The following is a 23,692-nucleotide window of genomic DNA, read 5'->3' as shown; positions in this document are numbered from 1 at the left end:
AAGCTTAAATAATTAAGTTACTATTTGAGAGAAATAGCTAATGGACCTTTATTTACAATAACTTAATTATGCAGAACAGAAGGACACAGCAGGGAGTTAATAAGCAAGACTTGAATTGCTTAAACTGAAGATACTGTTCAGAAAATATTTGGAGCAAGTGCCTGTCTGAAGGATGTGACGGAGGTGCTGATGGAGTTTACGTGGAGCCCTGTGTTAGCCCCCTCTTGTGGTAGAGACCTTGTAATAAAAAAGCAGACAGGATCAAGGATCAACTCTATTCACCATTTACAGTCTGCCCTCCTTATCCGCGGATTCCGTATGCACGGATTCAACCAACCGCGGATCGGGAAAACCCGGAAGTTCTCTCTCCAGCACTCGTTGCTTGAGCATGTACAGACTATTTTTTCTTGTCATTATTCCCTAAACAATACAGTATAACAACTATTTACATAGCATTTACATTGTATTGGGTATTATAAGTAATCTAGAAATGACTTAAAAGTACAGGCAGTCCCCGGGTTATGAATGAGTTCCGTTCCTGAGTCCGTCGTTAAGTCAGATTTGAAGTCGGAGCAGGTACATCCGGTATTATTTAGCGTCAGTTAGTCAAACGTTTTTCTTAGTATATAGTACATATTTTACCTTTCTACGCATATAAAACACTTAAGAAACATACGTATTTCAATAATTTAACCACTGCATTGCTTAGTAATAATTGCAGCTTTCATTGGGGCAGGGCCTTTCATATGCTCCATTAAAATTGTTCCGATCGTTGACCGACTGTAGCCTAACGCTTTTCCAATGACCGATGGCGTTTCACCTCTTTCCGATCGCTTTATTACTTCCACCTTATTTTCAATCGTGATCGTGATTATTTTCGTGAACAGAAACACTGTGGATTCAGAGCTGCGACACCAGGCCCTAATGTCCCGGAACCAATCCCCCGCGGATAAGGAGGGGCCAACTGTACATGTATTCAGAATTCACTGTGGTGTGTTGGTCAGATTGCAACATGCAACAAAAAAAATCAACAATTGTAAAGAATTACATAAAAAAGTTGGAAGTTAAAGAACAGATATGGAATAAAATGTGCATGAACTGGCTCAGTGGCTGAGGGGTGCAGTCACTGACACAACGCTAAACTGAACTGAATCTGGGGCTGTCACTCCTGGACTGTTTTGAGCACTCTGATGTTTAATATTCTGTGTGTCATTTGCCTGCCCTTTGTGCGGTTTGTATTTAAAGGCTTCTTTTGCTACCCTCGGGATCAATAAAGAATGTTTGTCTTTAAATGTGTTTCTTTGTTCTGTGTCTGCTCGCAGGAAGATGACTCAGGGTTGTATACTGTATGCATACTTTGATAATAAATGTACTTTGAAAACACCAGAATGTATTATCAATGTGAACAACATTATAAAAAATGGTGTGAAGTGTCTACAGTGTTGTGCGGTGACAGGGGTTGTAGATAGAGAGTGGTATGGTTGGTTATCAGGAATGGGTGATCAGATCAACTGCCTGGGGAGAAGAAACTTTTATGACAACTTAATGAGTTGGTTTAATGGTCTTTGAGCTTTCAGAAGGGAGCTTTTGGGAAAAGGTAGTTTGCAGGGAGGGTAGTGTCCACAGTGATTTTTCCTGCCTGTTTCGTTGTCCTGGACAAGTTCTGCAGTGATAGTAGATAGACTGCAGCTAGTGACCTTTTCTGCTGACCTGACAGTTAGTTTTCGTATATTGTGAGAGTTCAGCTGATGTAAGGCTGCTCTCTATGATGGCAGTGTGGTACAGTGTAGTTCACTTGTATGTCCAGAGGAAGATGGAATTTTACCAACTGTCACAAGAAGTGCATCCTCTGCCTAGCCTTTTCGTTAATGAAGGATGGTTCTCCCATAAGGTCCTGTGAAACGCTGATGTCCAGGAACCTGAATGGTAAAACGGTGCTAACTGTGGAGTTGTTGATAATGAGTGGGTAGAGAGGAGACACATTCCTCTCCTCTCCATCCAGGACATGCCCTCTTCTCATTGCCACCATCAGGGAGGCAATACAGGAGCCTGAATACACACAGTCAATGTTTTAGGAACAGTTTCTTCCCCTCTGCTATCAGATTTCTGAACAGTCCGTGAACCCATGAGCACTTAAATATTTTGTTCTCTTATTGCACTACATATTTTTTATGTTTCTTGTTGTAACTTATTGTAATTGTTTATGCATTGCATGTACCGCTGATGCAAAAGAACAAATTTCATGGCATATGATATTAGATTCGATACGACTTTATTGTCATTGTGCCAAGTACAGACACAAAGCCAATGAAATGCAGTTAGCATCTAACCAGAAATGTAAAGAATAGAGTTATTTACAAAATAACTGAATAAGAAGTAAGTGCTACAGCACACAAATATAAAAGTACTGAGACAGTACAATATGGGTGTGTTACGAACCCCGTAACTGGGTCACTTACCAGCAAAGATGGAGACGTCCGTTGAAGTCTGATGATACTATTTTTAACAGTATTAGTAAAAATACACAAAAATAATATCAATGCAATTATACAGATAATATACATCATCAATACTAAATCTAAAAGTGTGGGTATAATAATAATCAATAAGAAATAAGCTCTATCGTTGTCTAGGGGATAATGAATTGTCCGATGGAAATATACAGCTCACTGCAGTTCCACAAGCTGCCGTCTTTTGGTTGTCGCTGTGTTGCACTTTGTTGGAGAGAGAGAGAGAAATAGGAATAGAATGGGAACAGTTACCGCTACGGGTTTTTCAACCTTTATGATTTTGATCCGTCAGGTGTCTCTTTGTCGTGGCTGTTCAATTGTGAACTCTACTGTAGCTAAACCGTTCTTCTGTGATGAGCCCGCCACCCAGGCAAGGGAGGACGCACACGAGCTCCCACCGGCTTTTGCTATAAACACTGTCACTGGATTTCCAGCATTTCTCCTGGTGCATCTAAAGGGGTTGTTCCCCAGACCCCTCTTTTATCCTCACTCACGGGGTCTCAGATGTCAATCAGGTTGGGATGATGCAATCCCTCAACCAGACCACTCTGGTTGTCCCCTGAGGGGTTTCAATGAATAGTACAGTACTCAATACACAATTCCGTCTCCAAGAGACAATGGCCGTTATCAGTAGATCTGTTCCGCTGAGGCCAGGACACATTCCAAACCTTGTGTATTCTGCGTGTCTCTCTCTCATTTCCTGGGTCCCAGACCCGAATTAATAGCGATCTTGCGATTCTCAAAAAGGAGGAGCGACTTTGTACCCTTCGGCCCCTCAGAGTTGCTTCACATTCATAACAGGTGCAATACTGCTTAGCGCTGTGATGTGAGGTTCAGCAGGGTCACAGCCTCAGGGAAGAAGCTCTTCCTGTGCCTGCTGGTGTGGGGGCAGAGTCTCCTGTAGCACCTACTGGATGGGAGGAGAGTAAAGAGTCCATGGTTAGGGTGAGATGCATCCTTGATAATGCTTTTCACCCTGCCCAGGCAGCGTTTATGGTAGATGTTCTCAATGGTGGGCAATTGGGTGCCGATAATCTGCTGGGCAGTTTTCACCACACGCTGGAGTGCTTTACAACCCGATACAGGACAATTGCCATACTACACTGAGATGCACTTGGTGAGTATGCTCTCAATGGTACGGCAGTAAAAGTGTCCTGGGACAGAGGTGAGCTTTCTTGATGCTCCACAGGAAATAAAGGCTCTGTTGCGCCTTTTTGATCAGTATGGAAGAGTTCAGGGACCAGGTAAGATCCTCGGAAATGTGGACACCAAGGAATTTGAAGCTTGATACACGCTCCACTACAGCTCCATTGATGTGGATGAGGACGTGAGTGTGGCTCCTAGCATGCCTAAAGTCCACAATGATCTCCTTGGTCTTCTGGGTGTTAAGGGCCAGGTTGTTGTCGGCACACCACACAGCCAGGTGCTGGACCTCGTCCCTGTAATCAGTGATAATAAACCTGATTCTGAAATCCACCCAGCTACAGGCCTTTTATAATTGGTATTGGGAGAAAAGGAAAGTTTGGACAAACTATTGGGAGGCTGAGAGGAGACCTGATAGAGGTGCTTTTTTTTATTATGAGAGGCATAGGTGGGGAAGACAGTCAAATCTTTCTCCAGGATTGAAATATCAAATGCCAGAGGATATTCTTTTAAGTTTGGGGGATGAGGGTGAGTTTAAAGGCAATCTGAGAAGCAAGATTTTTACGCAGTTACTTGTGCCGGGAATAGGTTACCAGAGCTGGTAGTGGAATCAGACAGATTGGTGGTTTTTGGATATAAAGGGAATGAACAGATATTGATGATGCACAGGAAGAGGACATTTAGTATACATTTGCATCAAGATTGACGCAACATGATGGGCTGAATGGCATGACATGTTCATGTTCATGTCATGTCATTTGGTTGCCATGGTAGCGTAACAGTTGGCGCGACGCTATTATCCGACTCAGATATCGGAGTTCAGAGTTCAATTCCAGTAATAAAGTTTGTACGTAGGTTTCCTTCAGGTGCTCTGGTTTCCTCCCACAGTCCAAAGACACACTGGTTAGTAGGTTAACTGGTCATTGTAACTTGCCCTGTGATTAGATTAGGGTTGCTGGGCACCTCGGCTCATTGGGCTGGAAGGGCCTGTTCTGTGCCGTATCTCCAAATAAATAGATAACAAAATCAGGATTGTTTTGCATTTGGCACAGATGTCAACCAGTGCTTCCATTAGCTGTCATTTGGAAACTCCGAAGCAATCCTCACTGCAGCATGTTCTGCTCTTGTATCAGCTCCTCAGAAATGGTGGGGGTTTTCATTTTTAGGAACCATGACCTCTGAGGTGCTCCTCAGAATTCTTTATTTACAATACAGTGTCGAGTGGTACCTTCGAGCCACGCCAGTCTAGCAACCAACCCCCCATCCCCACCCGACAAACCGAGTCAATGCTAACCTAGTTATCAGACAATTTACAAAGACCAATTAACCTACTGTTGTTTTTTTTTCTCAGCTGAAGCTGGTAAACCCTGAGGTGCAGGCATAACCAAGCACACTCATTTCTCAGTTGATACTAACTTTCGGACTATTCCAGTGGTGTTTAGTATTGTGGCTTTCTGAAGATTTGCAAAAATATTGGTGTAGCCCTAATTGTTTAATGTTATTGTGCAGTGACTTTGGGATGAAACCAATTGTTGATATTACTATCAGGACAATGTATACCCTGTTCATGTTCCATAGTCTTTCAATTTCCTCTTTTAATTCAGTATACATCTGGTGTTTTACACTTACTGATTTCCATAGGTTGTGTGTGTTTGGAATGGCTATATCAATTAAGCACGTTGTTCTACCTTGTTTATCCTGTAATATTGTATCCGGTCGGTTATCATGGATTGTCGTATCTGCAATAACAGATCAATCATCATATAATTTGTATTTTTATTATTATTATTGTTCTATTCTTCAGCTGTCCACGTTGTATTCTTCTGTCCCTGTGTTCCCTGACCTCTGTTGGATCTTGTTTAAAGATTAAATATTAGAATTATTTGTGACATGTACATCAAAACATTGAAGCACCTAGTGAAATATATCGTTTCGTCATCAGCCAAAAGAGTTCGACTATCATGCTGGGGGATGCCGGAAGTGTCACCATGTTTCTGGTGCCCATATAAATTGCTCATAACTGACTCATTCTAACCTGTACATCTTTGGGATGTGGGGTAAGTGGGAGCATCCAATGGAATCCCACAAGATAATGGGGAGAACATACGAACTCCTTTAAGCCAGCAGGAAAATTGAACCCTGTAATAGCCTGTGCAATATTTCAACTTTAAAATTCTCATCTTTGTTTTGAGATCCCTGGGTCTCGCACTGCAGATTCAATGTGATATTTGACCCCAAGGACTTTGGTCTCCCTCATTCTGGCTTCAAAGTGCATTTATTAAAGTATGTATACTGTATACAACCTTAAGATTCGTCTTCTTGCAGGCAGCCATAAATCAAAGCAACACAATAGAACCCATTTAAAAACCCCACACAACAAAGACTTTCAATCACCTGATGCGCAAAAGTAAATCGCACATGCAATTTTAAAAAGTAAACAAATAACTCGCAGAACATTAACCGCAGAGTCCCTGAAAGTGAGGCCACAGCCATGGAGCCAGTTCAGTGCTGAGGGAGGGAAGCTGGTCCAGGGCCCAATGGCTACAGGCCTCAGCCACGGAGACAGTCAGTCCAGGAGCCTGATGGCTACAGGCCTCAGCCACGGAGACAGTCAGTGCTGAGAGGAGTGAGGTCAGTCCAGGAGCCTGATGGCTACAGGCCTCAGCCACGGAGACAGTCAGTCCAGGAGCCTGATGGCTACAGGCCTCAGCCACGGAGATAGTCAATGCTGAGACGAGTGAGGTCGGTCCAGGCCACGGTCGTAGAGTCAGTCCAGCCCTTAAGCAAGTTTACCTAGCGGAGTAGTGAGCCTAATACCGGTTCATCTTTTATCCTCGGCCTTGACACTTCGATCAAATTGCGGAAATAATTTTTTTAAAATAGTAAATACATGGAACATGAACTGCAGAGTCCAATAAAGTGTGTCCAGAGCTACAGAGCTCGTCCAGCACTGAGGGGGCTGCAGGGTAACGATCTGGTGATGTGGGGCATGAAACTCCTGCCCCTCCTGCCCGACAGTGTTGCGATAAGAGAGTGAGACTGGTCAAACACAGGCAGGTGGCGCTGAACTCCTCGTTTTCCACTCTCGACCTCGATTTTAATCTTCTTTGATGCTTTAATTGACACGGAGTCATCAAACCAACCATGGCCTCGAAACAGTGTCCATCCCCAGCGATGGCCACTCCTGCACTCTCGAGAGTTTAGTTCACCGAATCCCCAGGAGATCACAAAAGCACCAGATTGTTTGGTTGGTCAACCTTGGATTTAACTGCTCTGCTATTAGCAATGGTGCCTTCAGTTGTCAAGACCAGAGCTTGGAATTCCCTCCCTCGCCCTCTCCGCCCTCCCATTCCTTGTTACACCACCCCTTAAAACAATTTATTTCAAGAATCTTTTGGTGGCTGTCACTAATATAGGATCAGAGAGATATACAGAGGGTAAACAGGCCCTTCATCCCTGCTGACCAAGTTAACTCGTTCGGGTTGTCTCATTTGCCTCTGTTTGGAACATGCCCCTCTAAACCATCTGACCACGTAGAAAATGTCTTTAAAAACATTGTAATTGTGCCTACCTGACCACTTCTTCTGTCAGCTCATTCCATTTAACCACCACTGTTTGTGTAGAATAAGCTGCCCCTCAGATTCCTCTCAAATCTTTCCCCTCTCAACTTAAATCTATGCTGTCTAGTTTTACAAAGTAGATTCCCACACCCTGTGAAAAAGACTGTGACCGTTCACCTTATCTACACCCCTCATAATTTAATAAAGTCACCCACTGACTCCCCATGGTCCAGGGGAAAAAGTCTCAGCCCATTCAGTCTCTCCTCATAACACAACTCTTGGTGAGAACCTTCTGAATAGTTTCTGCATCCGTTCCAGCTTATTGACCTCTTCCCTATACCCAAATGACCTGAACTACGCACCATATTCTGTTGGACTCTCATGGATGTCTTGTACGGCTGTAACATGACCCCCCCCCCCGCCCCCAAACTCCTGTGCTCAATGCCCTGATTGATGAGGGCAAGCATGCCAAATACCTCCTTGCGTGGCTCTGTGTCACTTGTTTTGTTTGACAATTCTCCTGTTGTATCCTAGATTGTTTATGCATTACTATGGTCACTATGGAAATGTAGGTTGTTTTAATAAAAACAACCTTAATATGTCTGCTCTCCAAAATGGTGATTTATTAGCTGGTTTTGTCAAGAACACTCTAACATTTGGTAAGTATTGTCGATTCAAGCCAAACCTCCAAGATTATGTGTGACCATTTAATGAAATGGTGGAAGTTTATTGAGCATTTAACATTAGCAGCTTATAAAATTATTTACTACCTTTTACAAACACAAGAGATTCTGCAGATGCTGGAAATCTTGAGCAGCAGCACACAAAATGCTGGAGGAACTTAGCAAGTTGGGTAGCATCTATGGTGGGGAATAAGCACTCGATGTTTCCGGCTGAGACTTTTCATCGGGCCTAAAATGTCATCTGTTGATTCCCCTCCATAGATGCTACCTGACTTGCTGAGTTCCTCCAACATTTTCTGTGTGTTACTACCTTTTTAATGGTGCTGAAACCTTGTTGTATTTCTACTATGGTTTGAAAGAATCCTGTGAAGATCACCATCTTCAATGGCGAGGTTTCAGAATCAGATTCAGGTTTAATATCACAGGCATATGTTCTCAGTAAGGGCCTCAGCTTTGTCCCCCTTTGCCCACACCTCAGCGAGTTCTGCGTACGCCAAGACGCTGAACTCTTCTTCTGCCGGCTCCATCTCCGAGCTTACTTCTTTGACAAGGACTCTCCTACCCCCACCAATGACCCTTTCTCCTGTCTTCAACCCTCCTCCTCTTCATGGACACCCCGCGCTGGTCTTCTGCCTGCTCTGGATCTCTTTATTGCTAATTGCCGACGGGGCATCAACCGTCTCGACTTCACCACACCCTGTTCCAATTCCAACCTAACTCCTTCTGAACGCTCTGCTCTCTGCTCCCTCCACACCAATCCCAACTTCACTATAAAACCCGCTGATAAGGGGGGAGCTGTTGTTGTCTGGCGTACTGACCTCTACCTGGCCGAGGCACATCAATAACTCTCTGATACCTCCTCTTATTTACCCCTTGATCATGACCCCACTAAGGAGCACCAGGCCATTGTCTCCTATACCATCACCAACCTTATCAGCTCTGGGGATCTCCCATCCACTGCCACCAACCTCATAGTTCCCATACCCCGCACTTCCCATTTCTACCTCCTAACCAAGATCCACAAACCTGCCTGTCCAGCTTGCTCCTGCCCCACCGAACTCATTTCTGCATACCTTGACACTGTCTTATCCCCCCTTATTCAATCTCTTCCCACCTATGTTCGTGGCACTTCTTACGCTTTGAATTTTTTCAATGATTTTAAGTTCCCTGGCCCCCACCGCCTTATTCTCACCATGGACGTCCAGTCCCTATATACCTCCATCCCCCACCGGGATGGTCTCAAAGCTCTTCGCTTCTTTTTGGATTCCAGACCAAACCAATTCCCGTCTACCACCACTCTCCTCCGTCTATTCTCCTTTGGCTCCTCCCACTTCCTCCAAACCAAGGGTGTAGCCATGGGCACCCGTATGGGTCCCAGCTATGCCTGCCTTTTTGTTGGCTTTGTGGAAGAGTCTATGTTCCAAGTCTATACAGGTATCCGTCCCCCTCTTTTCCTTTGCTACATCGACGACTGCATTGGTGCTGCCTCCTGCACGCATGCTGAGCTCGTTGACTTCATTAACTTTGCCTCCAACTTTCACCCTGCCCTCAAATTTACCTGGTCTATTTCTGACACCTCCCTCCCCTTTCTTGATCTTTTTCTCCATCTCTGGAGACGGCTTATCTACTGATATCTACTATAAGCCTACAGGCTCTCACAGCTACCTGGACTATTCCTCTTCCCACCTTGTCTCTTGCAAAAATGCTATCCCCTTCTCACAATTCCTCTGTCTCTGCCGCATCTGCTCTCAGGATGAGGCTTTTCATTCCAGGACAAAGGAGATGTCTTCCTTTTTTAAACAAAGGGGCTTCCCTTCTTCCACCATCAACTCTGCTCTCAAACGCATCTCTCCCATTTCCCGCACATCTGCCCTCACCCCATCCGCCTGCCATCCCACTTGGGATAGGGTTCCCCTTGTCCTCACCTACCAGCCCACCAGCCTCCAGGTCCAACGTATAATTCTCCGTAGCTTCCACCACCTCCAACGGGATCCCGCTACCAAGCACATCTTTCCCTCCCCCCTCTTTCTGCTTTCCGCAGGGTTCACTCCCTACGCAACTCCCTTATCCATTCTTCCCCCCCCCCCCCCCCATCCATTCCCACTGATCTCCCTCCTGGCACTTATCCTTAAGTGCTACACCTGCCCTTACACTTCCTCCCTCACCACCATTCAGGGCCCCAGACAGTCCTTCCAGGTGAGGTGACACTTCACCTGTGAGTCGGCTGGTGTGGTATACTGTGTCCGGTGCTCCCGGTGTGGCCTTTTATATATTGGTGAGACCCAACGCAGACTGGGAGACCGTTTCGCTGAACACATACGCTCAGTCCGCCAGAGAAAGCAGGATCTCCCAGTGGCCACACATTTTAATTCCACGTCCCATTCCCATTCTGATATGTCTATCCATGGCCTCCTCTACTGTCAAAATGGATCCAAACTCAGGTTGGAGGAACAACACCTTATATACCGGCTGGGTAGCCTCCAACCTGATGGCATGAACATTGACTCCTCTAACTTCCGTTAATGCCCCTCCTCCCCTTCTTACCCCATCCCTGACATATTTAGTTGTTTGCCTCTTCTCCATCTCCCTCTGGTGCTTCCCCCCCCCCCACCTTTCTTTCTCCCGAGACCTCCCGTCCCATGATCCTTTCCCTTCTCCAGCTCTGTATCACTTTCGCCAATCACCTTTCCAGCTCTTAGCTTCATCCCTCCCCCTCCGGTCTTCTCCTATCATTTCACATTTCCCCCTCCCCCCACTACTTTCAAATCTCTTACTATCTTTCCTTTCGGTTAGTCCTGACGAAGGGTCTCGACTCGAAACGTCGACAGTGCTTCTCCTTATAGATGCTGCCTGGTCTGCTGTGTTCCACCAGCATTTTGTGTGTGTTGTTTGAATTTCCAGCATCTGCAGATTTCCTCGTGTTTGTTCTGAAATGTGTTGTTTTGTGGCTGCAATGCATAATTAATGGTAAATTACAGTAAGCATATATATTTTTAAAAGTTAAATTAAATAAAAAGTGCAAAAAGAGAAAAAAGTAGTGAGGTAGAGTTCATGGGTTCAATGTCCATTTAGTAAATGGATGGCAGAGGGGAAGAAGCTGTTCCTGAATCGCTGAGTGTGTGTCTTTAGGCTTTTGTACCACCTCCCTGATGGTAGCAGTGAGAAGAGAGAAGTCCTGGGTGATGGGGGTCCTCAATGATGGATGGCACCTTCTTGAGGCATCACTCCTTGAAGACGTCCTGCATGCTGGGGAGGCGAGTGTCCATGATGGAGGTCACAACTTTCCACAGCTTATTTCAATCCAGAGTAGTGGCCCCTCCAGACCAGATGGTGATGCAGCCAGTCAAAATGCTGTCCACAAAACAGATTAGTAAGAGCTCACTCTGTAATGTTGTGTAGAATACACTACTGTATTGATGTCACAAACAGCTGCAACCTCAGCAGCCAGCCTTTTAAGGCTTCTGCATACAATATTGCAAAAGATATGGAAAAGATTTGTGAAAACATTACTGTGTCTAGAATGCTTGAGTTATAAGGAGAGGCTGTGTAGGTCGGGACTTTTTCCCTGGAGTGTAGTAGGCTTGGGAGGAGCTGTGTGCAAATCATGAGGGGTGTAGATAAGGTGGATGGTTACAATGTTTTTCCAAGGGTTGGGCAGTTTAAAACTAGTGGGCGTAGATTTAAGTTGAGAGTGGAAAGATTTGAAAGGAACTTGAGGGGAATTTTTTTCCACATAGCGACAGTGTTATAAATTGAATAAGCTACCACAGGAAGCTGTGGAAGTGGGAAGTTGCAGTGTTTGAAAGACGTTTGGACAGGTACATAGATCGGCAAAATTTGGAGGTGGCAAATGGAACTCGCTCAAGTAGGTTGGCGAAGACAAGTTGGGCCACTGGGCTTGTTTCTCAGCTGTATAACTCTTAGAGACTAATACAAATAGGAGCCCAAAATGATTCATGAAGCTAGAAAGGTGAGGTTGGCTGTAGGCTTGACTACAGAATCGAAAGAGTCTGAGCTCTGTTGAAGAGAAAGAATCTTGTCAGTGGTAGCTTTTCCGTCAGTAAATAGGAACAATTTTCTCAGAGCAGGGAGGCTGAAAATAAATTTTGGATGTTGCAGGGAGGTTTGTGCTAGAAGAAATTTTCTACGAGCCAACTCTTTCCAAGTCACCGGGGCAGCACGGTAGCATAACGGTGAGTGCAATCACTTTACAGCGACAGAGATCAGGGTTCGATTCCTGCCGCTGTCTGTAAGGAGTTTGTACATTCTTCCCACCACAGCGTGGGTTTCTTCTGGGTGATCCAGTTTCCTCCCACAGTCCAAAAGACATATGGTAAGGTTAGTGTCAATAAGTTGTGGACACTTACCGAATCTTTAATCTTTTATATTGAGGCACTGTCTGCCGGCGCAGTCGGTGGGAAAGGATGCTATGGTATTATCCACAGTTGGAATGAGGTTATTCGGGTTTAGATAACCATCACCTCTCAATTGGAACCATCGGAATGGTTTAACAGGACTTGGAACACACTTTTCCTTCTGGGACCCTGCTCTCTGTGGGAATGTTGCCATGCCTGCTTACAGAATATCAGAAATTTATTGTCTGGGACAGCCTGAAATTGTAAAAAGCCCAATATAAATGCAAATTCCTTCCTTCCACTGTCTCTAAATTCTACCATGAGCCATTTTATTCATGCAAATTAAATCTCTTCATTACTCCAATAATTGGCCCAGAGTACACTTAATGACCAGCAAGGATGCTGATTTCTTTTACAATGTAAGAAGTCCAGCAAGTCGAGTTTGCAAGTAAAAGTTGGTTAATCAGTTGGACAAACGAGATGATCAGTGCATCTAACCACTTGTTTTTGTGCACAATTATCTTACAGAGCACTTGATGTTTTGCAGGGTGATTAATGCAGGGAAGAGCACGCACAATGAAGATCAGGGCTCCTGTGAGGTGGTGACAGTGAAGAAGAAAACAAGCGCTCCGATCACACCAAGTAAGAATTCTGCAGTCAAACGGAGGTCTTCGTTACCAAATGGGGAAGGGTTACAGCTTAAAGACAACTCAGTAAGTGAAGCTTCATTCTACTTTGCAAAAAAATAGAGAATGATCTATAGTGTGTACAACAATACAGCTCAGGAACAGGCCATTCAGCCCATGATGCTGTGCCTAACCAGTCAAATGCCCAACTAAACTAATGTGGATGGCATGGTAGTGGTTAGTGCAATCAGTTTCCAGCCTCTGTAAAACATTAGCAATGATTGATCAGAGCACGATTCTCCCCACTGCCTGTAAAGAGTTTGTATATTCTCCCATGACTCTGTGTGTTTCCTCTGGTTTCCTCCCACATTCCAAAGACATACGGCTAGACAGTGCTGGGTATGCCATGTTGACACGGATACCTGGCGAGACTTGCCGGCTGCCCTCAGCCCAGTCCCTGGACTGTGTTGGTTGATGATGCACAACAACACATTTCACTGTGACAAATAAAACTAATCCTTTTATATCTTTCTGTCTTGATCCTTATATCATTATATATAGAATGTGGAACACTGTGACACAGGAACAAGCCCTGTAGCCTACAATATTGTGCCGAACCAATTAAATTAATAACCAAATGGCCAGCTAAGCTAATGCCTTCTGCCTACACATTGTCCATAATCCTCCATTTTGTGCACTCACTTGTGCCTATCTAAGACGCCTCTATAATGCCCCAGTCTGGTTACCTCCAGCATCACACCAGGTAGAGCATTCCAGGCACACACCACTCTCTGTGTAAAACAAAAAGCGAGCTCCACATTCCCTTTGAACTCGCCCCTCTCACGCTAAATGCACATCCTCTGCTATTAGACATTTTAAAAGATGCTCACTGTCTATCTATGCTTCTTGTAATTATATAAACCTTATCAGATCTCCCTCAGCCTCTGCCACTCCAGAGAAAACAACCCAGGTTTGTCCAGCCTCTCCAGGCGGCATCCTGACAAACATCTTGTGTGTCCTCTCTGAAGTCCTATAATAGGGTGAACTGTGTACAGTACTCCACATGTGGCCTTACTAGGGTTTTATAAAGCTGTAGCATAATTTCCTGACTCTTGAAATCAATTTTTCGACTAAGCAAGGCAAGCATGCCACCTGCATTCTTAACCATGCTATCAGAAAGTGTAGCCACTTTCAAGGAGCTATGAATTATAACCTCAAGATAGCTCTGCATGTGGACTCTGTTAAGGGTCTTATTATTGACAGTGTCCTGCCCCTTTACATTTGATCTCCCAAGGTGCAATTCTTCACATTTGGCAGGGTTAAACTCCATCTTCCATTTTTCCACTCAAATCGACAACTGACCTGTATCCCAGTGTTTCCTTTGCTTGTCTTCTACACTATCCACACTACCACCAATCTTTGTAGCATCTACTAACCCACCATCTCCGTTTTCATCCAGGGTATATACAGTAGATGTCCTAGACCAATCTCTGTCAAACACCACTAGTCACAGACCTCCAGCCAGAATAAATCCCATCGACCATTACTCTATCTTCTATGGGCAAGCCAATTCTGATTCCATATGGCCAATAATCTGCTGGATGTACCTCCCATGAGGGACTTTGTCAAATACTTTACTAAATACCATGGAGAAAACATCCACAGCTCCACCTTCATCACCTCCTTGAAAATCTCAATGAGGTATCATATTTACTCACTCAATCAAGCTCCATACTGATAACCCAGAAAGATATGCAGCACTGAAAACTGATATGAAATAGAAGTGACCCTGAATTTTAAAGTCAAACACATGTTCATTCTTATGTGTAAATGGGTGCAATGAAAACTTATTTGCAGCAGCACCACAACCACAAAGCACCAAGTAAGCAGAATTCCCAAGTAAATCATACATACTCTTTCAAGTCATAGAATGCTACAGCTCAGAAACGGGCCTTTTGGCCCATCGGAGATTTACCAGGATGCTGCCTGGTTTAGAGAGTATGCATTATAATCAGAGATTAAGGGAGCTAGGGCTTTACTCTTTGGAGAGGAGGATGAGAGGAGACATGATAGAGGTATACAAGATATTAAGAGGAATAGACAGAGTGGACAACCAGCGTCTCTTCCCCAGGGCACCACTGCTCAATACAAGAGGACATGACTTTAAGGTAAGGGGAGGGAAGTTCAAGGGGGATATTAGAGGATTTCCACTCAGAGGGTGGTTGGTGCGTGGAATGCACTGCCTGAGTCAGTGGTGGAGGCAGATACACTAGTGAAATTTAAGAGACTACTAGATGGGTATATGGAGAAATTTAAGGTGGGGGGTTATATGGGAGGCAGAGTTTAAGGGTCGGCACAACATTGTGGGCCGAAGGGCCTGTACTGTGCTGTACTGTTCCATGTTCTATCTTCTCCGTACCAAACTGCTATTCTCCTAGTCCCATTGACTCGCACCTGGACTATAACCCTCCATACTCCTCCAATCCACGTCCTTATCCGAACTTCAGTATTGCAAGTGAGCCTGTAGAATTCTGAATGAGGTAGCAGAAGAGATTGTGGAGGCATTAGAAATTACCTTTTCAGAATCACTGGATTCCGGCATGATTCCGAGGGACTGAAAAATTGCAAATGTCACTCCATTCTTCAAGAAGGGAATGAAGTAGAAGAAGGGAAATTATAGACCAGTTATCCTGATCTCTGTGGTTGGGAAGATATTGGAGTCAATTCCTAAAAGATGAGGTCCTCAGGGTACTTGGAGGCACATGATAAAATAGGCCAAATTCAGCATGATAGCTTAAGGAAAAATCCTACCAGACTAGTCTGCTGGAATTCTTTGAGGAAATAACAAGCAGGGAAGACAAGAGTGAATTCTTCCCTTGAATTGGTGAATGTTGTGGACTGGAATTTTCAGAAGGCCTTTGATAAGATGCTGCACGTGAGTCTGCTTAACAAGAGAAGATCCCATGGTATTACAGGAAAGATACTAGCATGGATAGAGCATTGGCTGATTGGCAGGAGACAAAGAATGAGAATAAAGGGAGCCTTTTCTGCTTGGCGGCCGGTAACTAGTGGTGTACCACAAAGGTCGGTATTGGGACGGCTTCTTTTTAATTTATGTGTCAGATGGCTTTGTGGCCAAGTTTGCGGATGATATGAAGATAGGTTGAGGGGCAGATAGTGTTGAGGAAGCAGGAGTCTGCAGAGGACATTGACAGATTAGAAAATGGGCAAAGAAATGGCAGATGCAATACAGTTTCGGGAAGTGTATGGTCTTGCACTTTGGTAGAAGGAATAAAACCATGGACTATTTTATAAACAGGGTGAAAATTCAAAAATTGGAGGTGCAAAGGGTCTTGGGAGTCTTCGTGCAGGATTCACTAAAAGCTAACTTGCAGCTTGAGTCAGTAATGAGGAAGGCAAATGCAATGTTAATATTCATTTCAGAATGACTAGAATATAAAAGCAAGGATGTGATGCTGAGGCTTTATAAAGCATTGGTCAGATCGCACTTGGAATACTGTGAGCAGTTTTGGACCTCTTATTTAAAAAAAAAATGTGCTGACATTGGAGGCGGTTCAGAGGAGATTCACGAGAATGATTCCATGAATGAAAGGGTTATCATAGCGTTTAATGGCTCTGGGCTTGTACTCACTGGAATTTTAAAGAATGGGTGGGTGGTGGGGGGGGAACCTATCGATGTTGAAAGCCCTAGACAGAGTGGAGAAGATGTTTACCAGAGGGCACAGCCTCAGAGTAGAAGTCCATATTGAGTGGAAATGAGGAGGAATTTCTTTTTTTTTTGTAATTTATTTTTTATTGAAGTTCATCATCAAACAAACATTTCCATTAGATGTATTTCAGACATTGTACATATATATCATATATCATATATATCACAAATCTCCGCAAAGTATTTATCTGAGGTATACACTTATAGAAAAGAGTGGAAAGAAAAAACAAGCAAAAGGAAAAAACTATGTACAAGTAGGGAGTGATTTTTTTTTACAACAGATTCATTGATTTGTGAGAATAAAATCAGGCCTATGAGGCAATATGTAGTTAAACCATTTTTCTCAGTATGAATCAAATTGTTCCAGCTTATGATTAACAGATGCTGTTCTCCATTTTGTAAATGTCCATTGTAATTTCCATCTATGTATTTAAAGTTGGGCTCTCCTGTGATAACCATTCCTAGTAAGAGTCTTTTTACCAGCCACCAACAGTACATTCATTAAATATTTATCTCTTTTCAACCATTCTTGAGGTATATATCCAAAATATATGGTCTTACTCTCTAAGGGTATTTCACATTTAAAGATGTCTTGTAGGGCATTGTGTATCCCCCTCCAATAGTCTTTGATAACAGGTCAGTCCCAAAAAATATGATAATGATCTGCATTTTGATTTCCACGATTTCTCCAGCAAACAGGGTGGTTACTATCATAATGGGATTTCTGAGAGGGTGTAATAAAGTATCTTACCAAGTTTTTTCATCCAAACTCCCTCCATTTCTGTGAACTGGTACACTTCCATTGATACCTCCATATTATTGTCCATTCTTCCTCAGATATAATTATCCCTCCTTCCTTCTCCCATTTTGTTTTAATGTATGAAGTTGAATGTGTTTTAAGATTTGACAACCCCTTATACATGCCTGAAATGATTCTACTACCGTTATCTGAATTACATGCTTTTCTAAATAGCTCTATTAAGCATATACTTGCCTTGGTTACATTTTTAAGTGTCTTATTAATATATTGTCGCATCTGTAAATGAGGAATTTCTTTAGCCAGAGGGTGGTGAATCTTGGAATTTGTTGCCACAGTGACCATGGAGGTCAGGTCATTGGTTGTATTTAGGGCTGATGTGTTCTTGATTAGTCAGGATGTGAAAGCTTACATGGGGAGGGCAGGAGAATGGGGTTGAGAGGGATAATGATCAGCCATGATGAATTAGCAGAGCAGACTCGATGGGCCAAGTGGCCTAACTCTTCTCTATCTTATGATCTTATCCACCACCTCTGCTGGAAGCTTGTTCCACTCCGCAGGAAAAAGAGTAGTAAGAATTTTTAAAAAGACCATTTTCAGTGCAAACTGATCAAAGTGGTCACAACGTTGCTAATCTGTAGTGATTAGTGTGTGAAATTCTATTCTCCCTGTGAATGGAAACAGAGGGTAGCCCAGATTGCATAATATTGTAGCACATGAACGTTGACATCTACTTCTGAACTTCAGTTCAGCTGCATTGAAATGACAACATCACCAAACAATTTCTCCAAAACCCACCCACCACTGCATGTATTTCTGGCCTTCACTCTGCTCCTTCCCAGTTACCAATTCTTTTAAAACCATCTTCTTTTCTACACTGTAGATGACTGTCCACACAAGGCCATAAGACATAGGTGCAGAATTAGGCCATTCAGCCCAGTGAGTTTTCTCTGCCATTTGATTATGGCTGATTTATTATCCGGCTCAAACTCATTCTCCGGCCTTCTCCCCATAATCTTTGATGCCTTTACTAATCAAAAAACCTATCAAACTCCAAAGTTCAAAATAAATTTACTATCAAAGTTATATGTGTCACCATACAAAACCCTGAGATTTGTTCTCTGTGAGCACATTCAATAAATCTATAGAATAATAACTATAACAGAATTAATGAAAGACCACAGCAACTTGGGCATTTCACCAGTGTGCAAAAGACAATACACTGCAAATACAAAAAGAAGATTTCATAATTGATTAATTAATTAATTAATAAACAGTAAATATACAGAACATAAGATGAAGAGCCCTTGAAAGTCTGTCCGTTGGCTATGGGAACATTTCAATGATGAGGCATGTGAAGTTAGCCCCTTCGGTTCAAGAACCTGATGGTGAGGGGTAGTAACTGTTCCTGAACCTGGTGCTGAGTACCGCCTTCCTGATGGCAACAGTGAGAAGTGAGCATGACCAGGGTGGCGAGGGTCCCTGGTGATGCGTGCTGCTTTCCTGTGACAGAGTTTCATGTACATATGTTCAATGGAGGAGCGGGCTTCACCATGATGGACTAGGCAGTATCCATTATTTTTTGCAGGATTTTCCATTTAAGGGCATTGGTGTCCTCTTTAAATATACCCAGTGACTTGGCCTCTACAGCCTCTGTGGCAATGTATTTTACAGATTCACCACCCTCTGGCTAAAGAAATTCCTCCTCATCTCTGTTCTAAAAGGACATCCCTTTTCTTAGGCTGTAACCTCTGGTCCTGGATTCCACCACTATTGGAAACATCCTCTCCACATCCACTCTGTTGAGACCTTTCAATATTTGACATGTTCAGCTCCCCAGATTACTGTTGAGTTCCTTTGCATGTTTCTCTCAATAACACTTCCATCCGTGTATCTTTCCGAGCTTCTCGAGTGTAGCAACCAAACCCACTTCCCCGCCATGCAAACACTTACTGTAACACACAGAAACGGCTAGAGGAAACCCTGCCTATGATGGACAGAACGAAGGTGTTTGACAAAGCTTCCCCCAGTCTGTGTGGGGTCTCACCATGGTAGGGAGACCGCACTGAGGGCACCAGGTACGTTGGATGACCCTGGAAGACCTGCAGGTGAAGTGTCGCCTCACCTGGAAGGACTGTTTGGGGCCCTGAATGGAGGTGAGGGAGGAGGTGAATGGGCAGGTGTATCACTTGTGCTACTTGCAGGGATAAGTGCCAGGAGGGATATTAGTGGGGAGGGACTAATCAGTGAAATCACAATTGGTGCAAGATGCCCTTCCAGGTCAGTATAACTGAGACCAGTTTTTTTGTAGCAAAATGAGGATATTCAGAAAATGAAGGTTCCAAGCTCATGATCACACACACTTGTGGCAAGCAAGCACAGTGATTGTGTGACCACTGGGGACTCAGGGGAGCAGTAATTACAAATCTGTTCTTCCTCGTTGACTTGGTGGTGAGGCGGGCTTAGAATCGTAGCAGAATAATAGAGAACTACAGCACAGAAGCAGGCCCTTTGGTCCATCCAGTCTGTGCTGAACCATTTAAACTGTCTCATCCCATCAACCTGCACCCAGACCAGAGCCATCCCACCCATGTACCTGTCCAAACTTCTTTTAAACATTGAAATCAAAATCACATCCACCACTTGCGCTGGGAGCTCTTTCACAGTCTCACCATCCTCTGAGCAAAGAATTTTCCCCTTCACCATTTCACCTTTCACCCTTAACCCATGACCTCTAGTTACAGTCTCACCTGATTTAAATAAATAAATAAATAGATAGATAGAACCGGGAGACCGTTTCGCTGAATGCCTACGCTCAGTCCGCCAGAGAAAGCAAGATCTCCCAGTGGCCACACATTTTAATTCCATGTCCCATTCCCATTCCCATTCTGATATGTCTATCCATGGCCTCCTCCACTGTCAAGATGAAGCCACACTCAGGTTGGAGGAACAACACCTTTTCTATACTGGCTGGGTAGCCTCCAACCTGATGGCATGAACATTGACTTCTCTAACTTCCGTTAATGCCCTCCTCCCCTTCTTACCCCATCCCTGACATATTTAGTTGTTTGGTTTTTTTTCTCACTCTTTGCCCATCACTCTGCCAGTTCTCCATCTCCCTCTGGTGCTCCCCTCCCCCTTTCTTTCTCCCAAGGCCTCCTGTCCCAAGCTTCATCCCACCTCCTCCGGTTTTCTCCTATCATTTCACATTTCCCCCTCCCCCTCCTACTTTCAAATCTCTTACTACGGTATCTTTCCTTTCAGTTATTCCTGACAAAGGGTCTCGGCCCAAAACGTCGACAGTGCTTCTCCTTATAGATGCTGCCTGGCCTGCTGTGTTCCACCAGCATTTTGTGTGTGTTGTTAAAATAAATAATGGGCATCGCAGGCGCCAGTGATCTGGGAACCGGTGGTCCGGAACTTCAGTGCTGTGCAGGGCAAGGAGAAAGTAACTAAGAAATCTGTGATCCATGACTACAACTGTCCTTTTACTTCTCTGAAATTATAACAGCCTCGGAGGTTTGCCTGGTAGCTAGTGGCCTCTTGATTATATGAAGCTTTTATTTATTCTTTATTTTATTTAGAGGTTCAGCACAGTAACATGCTCTTCCGGATCAACGAGCCCACACCACCCAATTTACACCCCTGTGACCATTAACCTTCTGACCTGGGGATGGCATGGCAACGCAGCAGTTAGCTTACAGTATGAATGATGTGGGTACAATTCCCACTGCTGTCTGTAAGGAGTTTGTACGTTCACCTGTGACCACATGGGTTTCCTCCTACATTCCAAGAGGTAAATAAGTTAATTGGTCACATGAGCACAAGCTCATTGGACTAGAATGTAAGTAACCGAGGAGATGATTTGGCCTCTAGAGCAGTCTGTGGCAGTGTATTCTACCCATTCATCAGCTCTGGCTAAAGAAATTCCTCCTTTTCTCTGTTCTAAAGGGCTGTCCTTCAATGCAGCACGAACTGATTAAGGGAAAGCCACAAGGGAAGTTAATAGCCAACATGTTGCAAGTTATTGGGTACGTTTAAAGTGTAGATTGGTAGGTTGTTGATTAGTGAGGTTACTGGGAGAAGGCAGGAAGAGGGGGTTGAGGGGTTAATAAATCATGTTGGAATGGTGGAGAAGGCTTGACAAACCAAGTGGCATAATTCTGCTCCGATGTCTAAGAGCCAGGTAGGGGAATGAACTGGGTAAAACTGCCAAAGTGATGGCTTAGTCATGCATGGGTTGCAGTGCATTTCCCTGTGCTGATCAAATGATTCTCTCTTCACAAGAGTCGGCTGTCAATTGAAGAAATGGTTCAGTGCGTTCTGCAGCAATGCAAGTCCCGTGGGACCGTATCGGTCATAGATGGTGTCACTGAAGATATTTAGAGCATGTGAGGTTTGTTTGAACTATGCTCGTAGACTGTGGAACTCAATACTGATACCCACTGTAGCTGTTGGTGCGATGATATTACAGCTCAGGGGTGTCGTAGTACAGAATTCAATTCCGACCTCTTTGTAAAGGCCCGGAGCCCCATGGAATGAGTTGGTTTTCTCACAGTGCTCCAGTTCCCTCCCACAGTCCAAAAACTTAACGTGTAGGTTAATTAGTCATTGTAAATTATCCCGTGATTAGGCTAGGTTAAGGGGGGGGGGGGGGGTTGCTTAGCACGTGGTTCAAAGGGCCAGAAGGACCCATTCGCACTGTATCTCAAAAAATAAATAAATCTACAAGGGAGGCAGACGGTTGACACTTCTAAACATCAACTCATGACGTATTTATTTAACTTTGCTTTTAACTAATATCATTTTGTCTTTTTTCATGTTTATACGTTATCCCATTCTAAAGCACTTTGAACTACATCATCTGCAAGAAAAGTGCTCTATAAATCAGTTTATTATATTGTTATCATTTCCTTTCAACAGGAGACAGAGGGGATAACGTTTAACTACTGGGCACTTTTTGATGGGCATGCAGGAGCTGGTGCTGCCATCGTGGCCTCCAAACTCCTCCACCACAAGATAGCAGAGCATCTTCAGGAGGTGACCGGCGTGCTGCGCAACACAGCAGTCCTGCCCCCTACCTGCCTCACCGATGAGCCCGAAGTGGTGAGCCACGCAAGGACGTTAACCAGGGCTGCCTCACTGCGTGGGTCAATGGGGACCCCGGGGTCACCAAACAGCCCTCCGACACGCTTCTTTATCGAGAAGAAAATTGCACACGAGGGCTTGGTTATTGGAGCAATTGAAAATGCTTTTAAAGAAATGGTGAGTGGTTTAATGATGGCCATTTAATGTTTTACAAAGCACCTTCAGTATAGGCAACAATTTCCACTGATATTTCTTTGCTCTCAATTGGGATGAATTTTAACATTCTTTGTATTTTTTGGATGTAAGAGCCCGGACATCAGATTAATTGGCATAAACATGAGATTTTGCAGATGCTGGAAATCTTGAGCAACATACACAAATTGCTGGAGGGACTCAGCAAGTCAGGCAGCTGTATGGAGGGGACATTTCGGGTCAGGACCCTTCATCAGAACTAAGGCATAATTAATTAATAGGCTTTCTTATCTCGGTTCCTAAAAGTTGTTTATAGCCAGGGGTGGTAATGGGGACAAGCTCCCACCTATTAAATGCTCCCAATGATGTGTGTCTCAAATATCCTCTGACAACCGTCCAGCTCCTGGCCTTCACGTATGGCTTAGCTACTAAGCCCAGCCAAACCATTTCTATTGACGAGAGAAGGGGCAAAGGCGGATTACTGACACCTTAAAACCAGTCACTTCAAGCAGATGGGGCTCATCAGCCGTGGTTGGCAGCTCTTCTAGGAGAAAGAAAATTCTGATCTCAAACCTCCACTGCCTTGTGGCTTTAAATAGTCATGGGGAAGGTTTCAGGACTAAACCCCGAGGAAAAATCCAGAGGCTAGAGTCACTAAGGTAGTCCTACGTTGAGTTCAGCACTGACTGACAACTCCTGCCAGATTGTATCGGTCTCTGCTGGTCCTTTGGATTCATCAGCTATGGGGATGCTAGTTTGTGACCCTGTAGAATTTTCTCTATTTCCAGAAACGCTTGGTTGAAGTTACTGCTGTACAAGGTGGTTACTGAAAGCAAAGGTCCACATACTTTTTCTAACAAATACATGTAATATTAGATCATTTTTCTCAATAAACAAATGAACAAGTATTAATGTTTTTGTGCTATTTAGTTAATTGGGGTCTCTTTATCTAGTTTTAGGACTTGCGTGATGATCTGATCACATTTTAGGTCATATTTTTGCAGAAATAGAGAAATTGGACAGAGTTCACCATCTTCCTAGCACCACT

The 23,692-nt window shown here is 44.0% G+C and overlaps 1 protein-coding gene across 1 annotated transcript in view; it reads left to right on the top strand.

The window, feature by feature from the left end:
• Window positions 1-23,692, top strand: part of ppm1h (protein phosphatase, Mg2+/Mn2+ dependent, 1H) — a 213,854-nt gene that overhangs the window by 92,860 nt on the left and 97,302 nt on the right. The window contains exons 2-3 of the mRNA XM_073058736.1: window positions 12,799-12,964; window positions 22,288-22,629. Of these exons, the coding sequence (XP_072914837.1) occupies window positions 12,799-12,964; window positions 22,288-22,629 (508 nt within the window). The remainder of the gene's footprint in view (window positions 1-12,798; window positions 12,965-22,287; window positions 22,630-23,692) is intronic.

Source organism: Hemitrygon akajei, chromosome 10, assembly GCF_048418815.1.
Source record: "Hemitrygon akajei chromosome 10, sHemAka1.3, whole genome shotgun sequence".
Classification (NCBI taxonomy): Eukaryota; Metazoa; Chordata; class Chondrichthyes; order Myliobatiformes; family Dasyatidae; genus Hemitrygon; species Hemitrygon akajei.
Note: the sequence above shows the minus strand (reverse complement) of the source record. Positions and strands in the feature narration are given on the sequence as shown.